General features: G+C 34.9%; 1 protein-coding gene across 4 annotated transcripts in view; it reads left to right on the top strand.

Moving 5' to 3' along the window:
* Positions 1-14,072, top strand: part of ASAP2 (ArfGAP with SH3 domain, ankyrin repeat and PH domain 2) — a 90,754-nt gene that overhangs the window by 59,967 nt on the left and 16,715 nt on the right. For all 4 annotated transcript variants that reach the window (XR_008975209.1, XM_057431884.1, XM_057431883.1 and 1 more), the window contains exons 11-21: positions 6-75; positions 4,393-4,480; positions 6,225-6,273; positions 6,382-6,548; positions 7,913-8,046; positions 8,763-8,857; positions 10,102-10,291; positions 10,715-10,800; positions 11,006-11,121; positions 11,586-11,653; positions 13,420-13,533. Coding sequence is in view for 3 of the 4 variants with exons in the window: in XM_057431884.1 (XP_057287867.1) it covers positions 6-75; positions 4,393-4,480; positions 6,225-6,273; positions 6,382-6,548; positions 7,913-8,046; positions 8,763-8,857; positions 10,102-10,291; positions 10,715-10,800; positions 11,006-11,121; positions 11,586-11,653; positions 13,420-13,533 (1,177 nt within the window). In the remaining variant the exon portion in view is untranslated. The remainder of the gene's footprint in view (positions 1-5; positions 76-4,392; positions 4,481-6,224; positions 6,274-6,381; positions 6,549-7,912; positions 8,047-8,762; positions 8,858-10,101; positions 10,292-10,714; positions 10,801-11,005; positions 11,122-11,585; positions 11,654-13,419; positions 13,534-14,072) is intronic.

Below are 14,072 nucleotides of genomic sequence, written 5' to 3'. Positions count from 1 at the left end.
ACCAGAATCAGAAAAGTGTGGCAGAAAAGGAAGTGTTCAGTTAAAAATGGTTTTCTTACAATTTCCCATGGTACAGTAAGTATTTGTTTACAGTATTTTATGTACATGGTTGCTAATACAAAAAGGCAAGCTATGCTGGTCTATATTTATAATTTGGAGTTAGTTAGATTCCTGGTGCAGCATTTTGAATATGATGGGTACTTTTTTTTAAGGCAGTGTTTCAGAAATACATCAAGGCATACACACAGTATCTAAAAATACAACTGATTTAATGCTCATGACTGTTAATGGGGAAGAAATGGCTTTTATTAATGGCTCATTTAGTTCATGTAAACTGTTCAGATTTTACCAGACTATCTAAAAATACAAATTCTAACTTATCTAACTTATCTATCTTTATGAAAAATATGGTTGGGCATTAAGCTATCTTTTAGATACAGGTTAAACAACTTTTTATATTCACAAAATAAACTGAGAGAATGCTGAATCTCTTCTTTCGCTCAGATTTGCTGATACGTATTATGAAGGTAGCTTTCCTGGGTAGTAGCTGTTGGGGAAAATCAGCTCTGAAGGCAACTTTTACCAGAATGACAAGAGAGTCACAAGTCCCTCTTTCTTTGCTGCCAATATTTGAAACACATTAACAAACTTTTAATATTTATACTTAAAGTTTTAAAAGCTTACACTTTCATATTTTGGACTTTTTACACTTGGCTTTGAACTTTGCTGTTTCTGCTTTGCAATAACTTTTCTTTTATATCGCATTCTCAAAAATTCACAGAAAAGTTTGTTAAGGCAAAAATAACTCAGTGACAGTATTTCCCATTCTTGGTCTAATAAACAGTCCTGTTTCTTGATCCTGCTATGAACCATTCTGTTCTTCATCCTGTTATGCCTGTTACCATGACTACAAGTCGACCCTGGCAGCAAAAAATGAATCAGTCTCTCATTTGTACATCTAACCACAAGCTGTTGCCGTCTGAACTGGCAACCAGGAGTTAAGGAGGAGTGCAAAACCAGGCCTGCAAAGTAGAGTCATTACTATGGCTTTGGAATTGTCCAGCAGTTTATCCCTATTCTCATTTGAGTGCATATGAGTGTGTCTTTGTCAGAGAAAAGTCTGTTAGTGTGTTCAATGCTGGTGTCTCCGTGTGCTGTAAATGCAGTTGGCATAGGGCATACTGTGGTGGTACCAGTAGGAGTGGAGCTAAGGCATCTTAGAGCTGGCAGAAGCTACAAAATCCACTTTTGGAGCAGAATTCTAAAACTTTCGCATACAAGTATAGTTACTGAGTCTATCAGGATACTGTTGTTCTCTATTTTTATAAGCTGTCTACCAGATGGTCTAGCATTTTTAGAAGTTGTAAGTTCCCACTGAAGTCAGTGGAGCTGTAGCTGGAAATCAGTTGCTAAGGTAGATACTGAAATGTGAGTTAGACATATGAGTTTCATAGGTTTGGTCTCGATCTTTTTATATTACAAAATTAAAAGAGTACCTTGTTTTAAAATACACACCTAAAAAGTATTTTTTCCTTATTTGCTCACTTTCCCTTTTTGGATTTATGGCAGTTTTTTGTAAAATAAATCAATGCTTGATTCATAGAGGTTGAAATGGGTAGAAGCAATTTCTGTTTAAGAATTTTCTGGGTTACTCTGAATGTTTTCTGAGTGTTCTGAAGCAACAACACTGATTTCCAGGCTTTCCCAGGGTTGATATCTCCTGGTCTCTGTAATACGATGTGTTAGTCACTCTTCCCAGCTGTTCATCAAAATGAACCATCTCTTAGAAATTCAGTTGTCAGGTTTTTTTTGCTTTATCAAATTTGTAAATGCTTTACCTTTAAAGGCTAGATGGTCTTCATGGATTTCTGTTCTTTGGCCCTGTAGTCTCTCTTTACGAGGGATTATTTCTTTTCCCTGGTTAGTTTCTAGAACAGCTGTCTTAAGGCAGTTGCAGATGCTATATTCTGACTTCAATTCACCTGCCAAGTGCTCGTCTCATATGGATGGAGAGAACATGGTTGGTTCTCTGGTCACCCAGCTGTGACATTGAATACATGTGTCTGCAGGGGCATAGGTGCAAAAGTTACACTTTCAGAGAGCTGAAAGATTTAAAGAAATTAGCATTCACAGAGCAATGTGCAAGGTAATGGTTGATGGAAAACCAGATGGTGCTTCTTTGTGTAATTATTAGCAATTGGAAATTATCTGACGTCTACCTGACTGAAATTTAATGCATGTGGATGAAAAAAGCAATGATAGAAGCAGATTGAGCCATGTAAATAGGAATTCTGAGTGGTTTCTGGATCAAGAAGTTGTAAGGGAAAAGCATTTCAGGAACCTCAGATTCCTTGGAGTTGATCTGTGTTTAAAGAGTATAAATGAAATTTACTGGTTGTCTGCAGAAAAGAAATAGAAGAGAGACTCATTATCAAAGGGTATTTTTTTGTTCTTCTTTCTTTACTGCTGGAAACTTGAGCCTGTGAAAAAGGTATATATGAGTTGCCCAGTAGCTTGTTTACCAAATACTTGCATCTTGATTTTTGTTTGCTTTCTTGTGTATTTTCATTATAGGCAGCTTCTGGGCACTTCTTAGACAAACAGTTACATTAAAAACGTAAACACAGAAAACTTCAGTGCTATGGGTATTAAGTATATTTAAATATAACTGAGAAAATGGATCCAAGCTGACATTTTCAAGATGTTTTCTTGCATGCTTCTAGTAACAAAGAACTCTTGTTGATAGGCTAAAATAATGAAAACTGTGTGAGCTTTTACTGCTAAAAGGAATGTCTGGAATTTGAAAAGCTATTTACTAGGCAGAGAGTCTGATGTGGTTGTCAGTTAATTGTCATCTTGCTGACTGCAATACCTCTCTTGGGTACAATTTGTTTTACATTGCCCAGCGTGTGACCTGCAGGTTTGTTGTTTCAAAGCATGCATGACTGTCTGCTGCTTGTGTTGGGCAAAGCATCAGGATGCTGTTTTTCAAGGACACTGTGCTGCCTTTTTTTTTTTTTTTCTTTTTTTAACAGGAAAAAGATCCATAATTGTTTCCCTTCTTATGTTTCTCCATGGTTTTGAATTTTTTAGTGGACTTCAGTTATAATTATGATGCTGTTCTTATTTTGGCTGTGCTATGTTGTTTGATCACATTGTTTCAAGGAAACCTGTGCTCTTCAGGCTTGTTCTCCCTTTCTTGAATTAAATGTTTTCGTAAATAGATGTAGAAGAGGTAGAGAAAAATCTATGTTTCTTATGATTCATTGCAAGTTAATTACATTATGTGATATTTCAGCTTTATTTGATAATAGTTCTTGTTCAGATGATCTTGTTTTATTAACTCGATAGATTAAAATCATTAGAATACAACAATAAGCATGGTTTATGTACATTGCTGTCTTTATAGTAGATTGAATGATTGAAATCATTATTTTCAGATGTTACTGTCTAGAGCAAAGTCTCTCTAGTTAAATCTGCTTTCTGATTTACTTTAAAAAAAGAGTGAAACTAATAAAATCCATTGCAGCAAGTGCAAACCATTCCTAATGTCAAGGTTGCAAATGTAATGTCTTTCTAGGTCCTACCCCAGGTCTGTAAAACGGATGGGTTAAGGGAAAGGAGATCAGTGCAGAAATGCTATTTGAAAAGTCTTTGTAGCCTTTATGAGACTTTTCCAAAATGAATTTGCTTGTGAATTTTGCTTTTAGTAAAACATTGCTACTTCTTATTCAATAAGGAACTGAAATAGCCGAAAGAAACTGACTAGAAAACATGTATCATTATAGAATGTATTTTGTTTCACTACTTTTTTTAGTAATGAACTATCTCACAGTTTAGTTTTCCATGTTTGTTTCGAGACTGCTCTGTGCAAACTTACTTTCCTTCAGTGTGTCACTTTACCATTTGAAATTCAAGCGTTTGTTCTAAACTGGTTATCTAGGCTTTCTTTGAGGACATTAACAGGAGTCAAATTATTTGATTGTTGAAAACCTAGACAACTAATTTTTTTAAACTAAATGTTTAAATGTCATCTTAAACTTATGTAACATTAATCTGTCATATCTGATTTCTTCAGATAAGTGTTATTAGTAAGGTGATCAAAGTAGTGATAATTAAAGTGATTTTATCCCTCTGCCCTTTCAAAATGCTAGGGTCTATCCAGTTATCAGTAAGCAAAATAGCTTATAGTATAAGATACAGTGTATAGTATAAGAAAATCTAGTTTACAGGCTACAAAGCAGACGAAAACATAAAACTGTGGGTGCCTTAAAAATTAACAGCCATTTGCCAAGTCCTTTTTGGCCAGTGGGATGTTACCGTCTGTTTTTGGACTGCAGGGGTTCAGTCAGTATTGGTATACTAAAATGTGTGTGTTTTATCTTCAAATAGGCTAACCGACCTCCAGCAAAGCTCAATCTGTTAACCTGCCAAGTGAAAACAAACCCAGAAGAGAAAAAATGTTTTGACCTCATATCACGTAGGTTTGTTGTTCAGGTCTTTTTACTTGCAGCTAATATTAAGAGTTGTGCGTTATTTCTGTAGGTGGGTCAATAACCCACTTAAACAGTTTTGCAATTCTAGGATGCTTTCCCTTTCAGTGACATTTCACTTATTCTAGTGTATGGCAGCTGTTTCTTTGGAAAACCACTTGTTTTTAAAGCTGTCTTTACTCCTTTTGATACTGTTTTGTGCTACCTTACAATAGAGTAACGATATTTTTGCTGTGACACCACTCTTTATGCTGAAAATGTCATAGCTGATTATCTTGAGAAGTCATGACTTTTGTACAAGATCAAAAGAAGCTTTTAAACCATGACAGAAACCTCTTAAAATTTAACCATAGTGGTTGCAATTTTCTGGAGAAAATACTGCAAACCTTTTTAGTGTTGTTACCTCATAATAGATATAAAGGTGAGAGTCTACATATTAAAAACATCAAAAATCAATAATGTGGGAAACTGAATGGGATAATACAAACTTGCATTGTAGAATGTTTGTTTTCTCACTGGCACATTTTAGTATTTTGTTTATGGACTTAGTAAATTTGGGAAGAAGACTATAAGTCTGTTTCTCATTTGTTCCTTTATCAGATTGTAAAGTGGTTTTGTATTGGTAAATGTAAAATGTGATACTTTTTAGTAGACTAGTACTCTTGTATACAATACACAGCTTTTCCATTTCTGCACAAGCAAGGTGTCTTCCCTGTTTACTCTTGCACTTTCTGTCCTTGTTGGTAACCCTGGGCGCAATATCAGCATATCACGGCATTACCATTTGTCCCATCATATACGTGACAAGGCGTAACCAGCATTCTCTAAATCACTTTTTCACTTTTTTTTCTATAGAGTTTAAAAACATTCCTTGTTTAAAAAAAAAAACCAACAAACAGAAAATTGCTGTGTATCATGGCAAGATAAAATATCTTATTTATCTAGCACTTCCTTTTCTGTCCTTTCTTGTATCCTCACTTTCTGTAATATTTTTCATGTCTGAAACTATCTTCTAATATCTTTTTGCTGGTAGTTTTGGCCACGTTCTTCTCGTCCACTATTCTAATTTTGACTCCAACTCAATCATTAAACTGTATCATGTCTCACTTGTTTCATAGACTTAAATGTGTTACATGATTTTTCTTCAGTAGTACACTGTTAACAATGCCTAGAATCACAAAAATAGTAGTAAATGAACATTTTTGAGCTTGATTTAAATTAAACATCTTGGGACTTATTCTTATTGTAGTTGGACTTTGTTTTGCCATATTTTTGTTGCTGTGGTTTTAAGAGATCATTCGGAAACATTAGGTCTTTCTTACATATACAGATAAACTCAAATATGGTCTGTGTATTTTACACATACACACAGCACTACCACCCCCAGGAGAACTTTAGACTTTCAATTACTGAGACTGTATCTAGAACATGGAAAAATTACGATGCTCTGCTGCTGCTTATGCAATAGAAGCGCAGCATGGAAGAAAACAGTTCCAGTTTTAAGAGCAACAAGCGCCTTTTGCAAAGATAGGTTTAAACATAGTTGAACTATGGGTAGTAAGAGTGAAACTTGCTAAAGACACTGCCTGTCAACGCTTCAGTGATGAGACTAGAGACGTCAGAGATCACACATCAATTATTAATTTTAGGTATTTTTTTTCTGAGAGATTTCTGCAAAATCAGTGTTTCAATCATTTTTTTTAATCAGTATGTGAATTATTTATTGTGCAGACGACAGAACGTACCACTTTCAAGCAGAGGATGAACAGGAATGTCAAATGTGAGTTACTTTGTAATTTTATTTTTGATACTGGTGTTCTACTGAGATGTTACCTTGAACTTCAGAAGTGCTGAAACGTTTAATAGCAAAATATTACTGCCATTTTAGATGGACATCTGTGCTACAAAACAGCAAAGAGGAAGCTTTAAATAATGCATTCAAAGGAGATGATAACACAGGAGAAAATAATATTGTCCAGGAACTGACAAAAGAAATTATATCTGAAGTCCAGAGGATGACTGGAAATGATGTGTGTTGTGACTGTGGAGCACAAGGTGACTCAATTAAGCATGTTTCTAATTGGTAAAAATTCTGTGTCTCGTGAGAGTAATTTAAGCTGATGTTTTATGTTTTCACTTTTACTCCCTATCTCACGAAGATTGTACACATAGTAGAATATGCTAACAATTAAATTGCTCTATTTTAGTAAGATTGATTTGTTTATATGCATATTGTCACTAGAGAGAAAAGTGACTAAGAAGCTTATTCTTCTCCCATATATTTTTCTAATTGTAATTTTTGCATATATAAATCAAGGGAACCTATTCTATGAGCCCGTATTTTACATGACATTTAGGTAAAACTGGACAGCAGTATGAGATTTGAAGTATTTTCCCAGTATACCTTTTCTTAATTTCTTATTTTGGGTTTGTAGTTTGTTTTTTTATTTTATATGTTTGACTTTGAGAGCAAGCCAGGAAATATGTCTTAAGACTGCTCACTTGGAAAAGAATACACTTGCTGACTATGGTTTGCAGTTTTGGTTTCGTTGATCGATGAACTTCTACTTTAATCCTTTTCAAATTGTTTTGTAGATCCTGCTGTTTTCTGTGTTCTTTTATGTTACAGAGGCACTGCAGGTCTTAGGTTTTTTTGATCTGAAACTAGCTAAAAACATCAGATCTGGAGCTGTATGCATTTTATAAATCAATACTAACTTCCAGCAATAGATACTGTATAAAAACTATGGGAAGAGGCAATCCTGCTGTCTTCAAAAGAGAGAATTTTAAATGGCTACTACCAAACCTTTATCAAATAAACAAATTACTAACCTGTCTAAATTTTCAGATATTAATTATTTTACTGGAAGATGCAGGAATGTTATATCAAGACTGCAAAATACTGAGAGAAAAGACAAGCAAGGGTTATGAAAGGAGAGGGATGAGCCTTAGTATCTTTGAAATAGTTGAGTAAGAATCCTTTGTGGTGTGGTGCTGTATGTATACTGCAGAATCACTGCCGCCTTACTTAGTCTAAAGTCTATACGTGAAATACAAAAAAAAAAAAACCCTGTAGGCAGTTGCAGTTTGAACTGCACTATACCCCCAGCTGAGAATGTAATACCATTATATTGGTGGTAGTAAAATGCCGTTCCTGAAAGCTGAATGAAAGCAGAATGACAAACTGAGCTGTTTAAGCAGCTCCCTTGAGGAGCAATATCCTTTATGTTCCCCCACCCCCCAAAAATACATTATTCATTTGTTTCTTCAATAGAGTAAATGTAAAGACATAAATTAAAAAACCTGGGAATTCATGTACGGGACTCATATTTTACAGAATTTCATTTCTATATACTACATTTTCTAGAATGAAATAATTGCCTGAAAATTTTTAATTCTGTGGGTGCTTTCTGTTTCAGATCCTACCTGGCTTTCAACAAATTTGGGAATTCTAACTTGCATTGAATGCTCAGGAATCCATAGAGAACTTGGTGTTCACTATTCCAGAATGCAATCGCTTACATTAGATGTGCTGGGAACATCTGAACTTTTGGTAATCAAATTGCTTTTATTAACTTAAAAATAGCACTATATCATACTTCCAGCACAGGTACATTTTTTTCACTTTTAACGATATATTGTTCCAGCCTTTAAAGTTGTCTCTGGGTAAAAGTAATGGAAAAAAGCTGAACTCTTTAAGGGAACCTCCTGGAACATATTGTCTGATTGTAAACTTTGCCTGATTGTAGAATTCAAGTTTGTGGAGGCTTCATATTTTTTGTGTTCCCAAGTCTTTTCGCCCTTGGTTGCTTTTTAAAAGAACACAGCTGTTTGACATGTAAATGTGCCTCTCAGATTAAAAATTGAAGAACTTCAGAAATACTTATACCATTAATTATTTAGCAGTATTTAAGAAGAGAATTTTAATCCTCAAAGAAGAAAATGTATTCAGCTTTGCTACACAAAGAAGTTAACCATGTATCAGCTATTCTGTGACAGTTCATATCTGGACAAAGTATTTGCATTTGTTGTACAAACTGGAGTCTTGATGGATTATTCTGCAGTTACTTGTTTGTGTATTAAATCCCTGACATCCAAAAAGGTACCTAATCTATTCATGGTTGCTGAAGTAGTAACAGAACTAGGAATCAGAAACAAAAATTCCAAGTTCCCTTTTCCCTTGTCCTCCCACTAGCAGGTGCGTGGCCAATAACTGAACGTATTTATTAAGGGAGCTGTGGATTTTTATTTTTATTTTTATTTTAACAGCTCGCAAAGAATATTGGGAATGCGGGGTTTAATGAGATTATGGAATTCTGTCTGCCAGTTGATGAGATGGTCAAACCTAATCCGAGCAGTGATATGTAAGTAAAGAGCCACGACTTCTGAAAAAGGCAGGCATTTAATTTAATATGGCTAATGAGTTGTGCCATTATGATTTGCATCAATAGGCCTGTAGAGAGATATGTAACGTCTTATATATATATTATAGCCAGGGAGTAAACCTTTTTTTCTGAATGCTTTGCATCTCTGTTTTATTGAACTTTATTTGATTGTGCCTTCCCTAATAGAAAGGATTATTTTACCAACTCTCTGAATCATGATTTGTGGGAAAGAAACAAATTAAACATGAGTTGTTGAGGTTTATAAAGACACACAGGGTAAAGATTAAAAATAAAGCTATTAATTTTGTGCTATTAAAACATAAAATAGAAGTTGGAGTAAAGTGCACATTTTACCTGAAACATACTGAATGCCTACTGTTCAGAAACTACACTTAGAATTAAGTCCATAACTATGTGGAATAAAGACAGAACATTTAATTGAATTCCTCAAAAACACTGAATAGTGATGGCAGAGACACAGCAAGGACAGCTGTCTACTTGGCTGGATACTACTCCATCATAAAAGAGCTGGTAAATGATGCAGAAACAAACTCAGAAGAATTGGCTTTGGATGAAGCTGATTTTACATTATCTGGACTTTAACCAAAAAGACTTTCTGACAGAACAGTTGTTAAACCATGCAGTTTAAATGATTTTTTTACTACCACTATCAATAATAATACAAAATATTAATACTCATGATTAAAATTACCAATAATTTTACTGAATACTAAATCAATAGCATAAGAAGACTTCTAAAATTGATATTTTAAGAAATAATTTATTTCAGTACATCTGCATATAGTCTGTGCAGAGCTATAAGACAGTTTTCTGTATCCCATGCCTTCCCTCTTTTTCTAGCATGTGTAGAGTACAAGTCAGGTGAACATAAACCTGCAAGTTATTGTTAGCAGACCACATTATGAAGTTCTAATGTATCTTCTGTACATAGAGCTGAGTAATTTTGATCTCAACTTCACACCAGAGTTAGAGGGGAAAATTAATGGTCTGTCTTTGTATTGGATATTTGATTCATATTCTGTAGCTGCATTTCATACTGGAAATACAAGACTGAATGTCTTACATGCATATTTAAAAAGAAAAATTATCATAATGACAAAGTCTTTCCCAGATTTTATTTCAAATTACTTGCATGTACTTATGGAAATTCTGATGTTCATCTTCTGCTAAAAGTTATAGAAGTAAATGATATTCAATTTCAGGAATGCAAGAAAAGATTATATTACTGCCAAGTATATTGAGAGAAAATATGCAAGGAAAAAGCATGCTGACAATACAGCTAAATTACATGCTCTTTGTGAAGCAGTCAAATCAAGAGACATTCTTGGATTAGTCCAAGTATATGCTGACGGTGTGGATCTCACAGAAAAAATTCCACTGGCCAATGGCCATGTAAGTGTTGCAAATTTTATTAGACAAATTGTTATAACTGCAATGTGCTTTCATTAATTAAGGACTGTTTTTTCTTATTTGAAAATAAGATTTGAAACACTGTTTTGAACACTTGTCCTTTTAATATCATTTAACAATAATAAAAGATAGTAGTCAAATCTAAAATTGTTTCCAAATAATATCATATTTTAAGTGTATTAAAACATTAAAAATTTAATCATTCAATAATCTATTTGTTTTCAATGCATATGTTTAAAGGAATGAAAGGGAAGCAATAAATGTCTTCACAAGACATGCTTTAATAGTAACATGTCTGAATATTTTGAAATTAAATGTTTTAATTTATCTAATTTATGTCTTAATAAAATTTCTGCTTCTCTGTAGATGAGAAGAAGCAAATATTTTCTTTTGTTTTATTCTTAGGAGCAAGATGAAACAGCACTTCACCTTGCTGTTAGGTCTGTTGATCGAACATCCCTTCATATAGTTGACTTTTTAGTGCAGAACAGGTAAGTATATGGAAAACTGTAAAAATATTATTGATGCTGCTTTTATGCCCAGTAATACAAATACTAAATGAATACAGATACAGTGATTCTGTTACTTGCAGATGTAACTTTACTCTTTGAAAATCTTGTAATGAGAGAGGTTTATAAAAATAGGGTAGGAAACTAAGTTTAATCAGCTTTCTTCTTCTTTCTTGTACTCCAATAGTGGCAATCTAGATAAACAGACATGTAAAGGTAGCACAGCCCTGCATTACTGCTGTCTGACGGACAACGTTGAGTGCCTCAAACTGCTGCTGAGAGGGAAGGCTTCTATTGAAATAGGTAAACGAGCAATGTTTACTTCAGTTTCAGATTTCTCGCTGTTTCAGATATGAAACAGTGAATGTGGAATAAGTGCATTTTTTCCTCAATTGTTTACCATGATGCTATGAATATAATACTCGTTATAAAAAAAATAATATTAACTGTTTATTTCAAGTTTAAAATTGACTTAAACATTGCACTTATTTTTTAAACTGATTTAGATAAGTACCAAGAATTTTAACTGATAGCTTGTTGTCTAGCTATACACTGCCATTTTATGGCTATCATTTCATGTATATGGCATGTTGAGTTGCTACTGCTTGTTGTGTTAAGAGGATTGGTATGGGTCAGACCTATAAATGAAAGAATTTTAGAGCATGTTCTTTTAGTACTTCACTGTATATTTAAAGGTTTGTCTTTAGTAATGGACATGTTAATAGTGACACTTATCATCATAACTTTCTTTTCTTGCTGTAATATAGCTAATGAATCAGGCGAGACCCCGCTGGATATAGCTAAACGTTTAAAACATACTCACTGTGAAGAGTTGGTAAGTGTTGCATCTTTCTGTGTGTTCTTGACTTTATAAGCAGCATCATGTCTGAATATGTAACAGTTTGCAGTTAAATATTCAATGAATATATTCTAGATGCTTAGAAATGGTTATATGCTTATATCATGTTATAAGCTTTTAAGAAGAAAACTGTATTTCTTTTTAGGTGCTTTGGAAATGATAAACTTCTTGTGGCCAAGGGATGATACTGTTTGAGCTATTGTCCCAGATCCACAAGTAGGGATCCCCTCAGTAAGTTTGCAGATGACACCAGGTTGGCTGGGACTGTTGATCTGCTGGAGGGTAGGAAGGCTTTGCAGAGGTATTTGAACAAGCCGTATCAATGGGCCAAGAGCAGTGGTATGAGGTTCAACAAGTCAAAGTGCCAGGTCTTGCATTTGGGTCACAGTAACCCCAAGCAACGTTACAGCCTTGGGGAAGAGTGGCTGGAAAGCTGCCCAGTCAAAAAAGGACCAGGGAATGGTGGTTGACTGTCATACTCATGAACATGAGGCAGCAGTGTGCCCAGGTGGCTAAGAAGGCCAAGAGCATCCTGGCTGTATGCGATATGGTGTGGCCAGCAGGACTAGGGAAGTTAATAATCCCTCTGTACTTGGCTCTGGTGAGGCCACATCCCGAACACTGTGTTCAGCTTTGGGTCCCTTGCTATAAGAAGGACATTGGGGTGCTGGAGTATGTCCAGAGAAGGGCAACAAAGCTGGTGAAGTGTTTAGAGCACAAGTCTTGTGAGGAGTGGCTAAGGGAACTGGCGTTTATACTGGAGAAAAGGAGGCTGAGGAGGGAGACCTTATCGCTCTCTAAAGCTACCTGAACTACCCTTTTCCCAAGTAATAAGCAATAGGATGAGAGAAACTGCCTCAAGTTGTGCCAAGGGAGGTTTAGATTGTGTATTAGGAAAACCTGCTTCACCAAAAGGGTTGTCAAGCATGGGAACAGGCTGCACAGGGAAGTGGTTGAGTCACCATCCCTGGAGGTATTTGAAGGACAGATGCAGATATGGTACTTAGGGAAATGTTTTAGTAGTGGATGTTGCAGTGCTAGGTTAAGGGTTGGACTCCACGATCTTCAAAGTCTTTTATAACCTAAATGATTGTGTGATTCTAAATGTCTGATATGTCATTGAAATCTAATCACTAAAGTACTTTTTATGGATGAAGGCCATTTACTTGTTGCCCAGAATTGGAAGTGCTCAGATTGGACAGGACTTTGAGCAACCTATCTGGTGAAAGATAATTCCTGCCTGTAGGGAGTGGTGGGTGGACTAGATGATCCTTAAACTATTCTGTGATTCTATGAAGAGAAGCTGGCTACCATTACTACTTTTAGTAAGCAAGAAAAATTGATTAATGGGGTCAAGGCTTCTTGATAAGTGAGTCTGATTCAGACCAACCTACCATTGCAGTTACTTTCTTTGACTTAAAATTTCTAAATCAAAGCAATTAGGATGTGATGCTTATTGTCAGAAAATAAAGAATGGACCTGCAGTGAAGAATGGACCTACAATGGTTAATGAAAAGCCTACTTGCTTTTGATTTATTTGTGTTGTATTTGGTCACAGAGCTTAATTCTTTAAGCATACTCCAGTAACTTTCCAGATTACTGAAATCTCTCTTTAAAATGGCAGTAATATTTGTACTTAAAAACCAAGGTTCCTTCTATAAGTGTTTTTAGTTTGGTTTTAAATACCTTGTTTTACAATAAGTGCTACACATAAGTGTCAACAGTCATCTTTTTTTCCTTAGCTTACTCAAGCACTATCTGGAAGATTTAATTCTCATGTTCATGTAGAATATGAGTGGCGGTTACTCCATGAAGATCTGGATGAAAGTGATGATGATGTGGATGAAAAGCTGCAGGTTTGTATCAGTACGTTACTGTTTTCCTGTGCACATGTGTAAGCATGACATATGTAATGATTTCAGTAATACTCCTTTTTACTATACTTACGAAGTCATTGTGAAATAAAGTTTGGTAGTAAAATCTAGGAGCTTAAATTTTAGCTCCCAGAATCATAGTTTGTCGTCTTTTTCCCTCTTTAATACAAGGTAGAAAGCTTATGACTGTGTGGTGATGATCAAATTACAATTAGCCAGATGCCATATCTTCTTTTTAATGGAGCCAATAGTTTGTTTCAGTACATCAGGAATATTTAGATCTGCTGGTGGTGAAGCAGAAGTAATGTGAGCTGGGAAAATTGCCTTTACAAAGGAAACAGGCACCTTGTAATATCTCCTTATGTTTCTGAAATAGCTCCAGTTGATGGCTTTAATTTTGGAACAATTTATGCATTGACTTGTCTTCAGGGTGACTAAACTTGTTCATTAAATAAGCTACATCCATTAACATCAGCATAGGGTCTTAATTCTGAATCTTCATGTAAAAACATGGTTTTTTT

Source organism: Pezoporus wallicus, unplaced genomic scaffold, assembly GCF_028554395.1.
Source record: "Pezoporus wallicus isolate ANWC-B61680 ecotype Strahan unplaced genomic scaffold, APGP_CSIRO_Pwel_v1 contig_161, whole genome shotgun sequence".
NCBI classification, from domain to species: domain Eukaryota; kingdom Metazoa; phylum Chordata; class Aves; order Psittaciformes; family Psittacidae; genus Pezoporus; species Pezoporus wallicus.
Note: the sequence above shows the minus strand (reverse complement) of the source record. Positions and strands in the feature narration are given on the sequence as shown.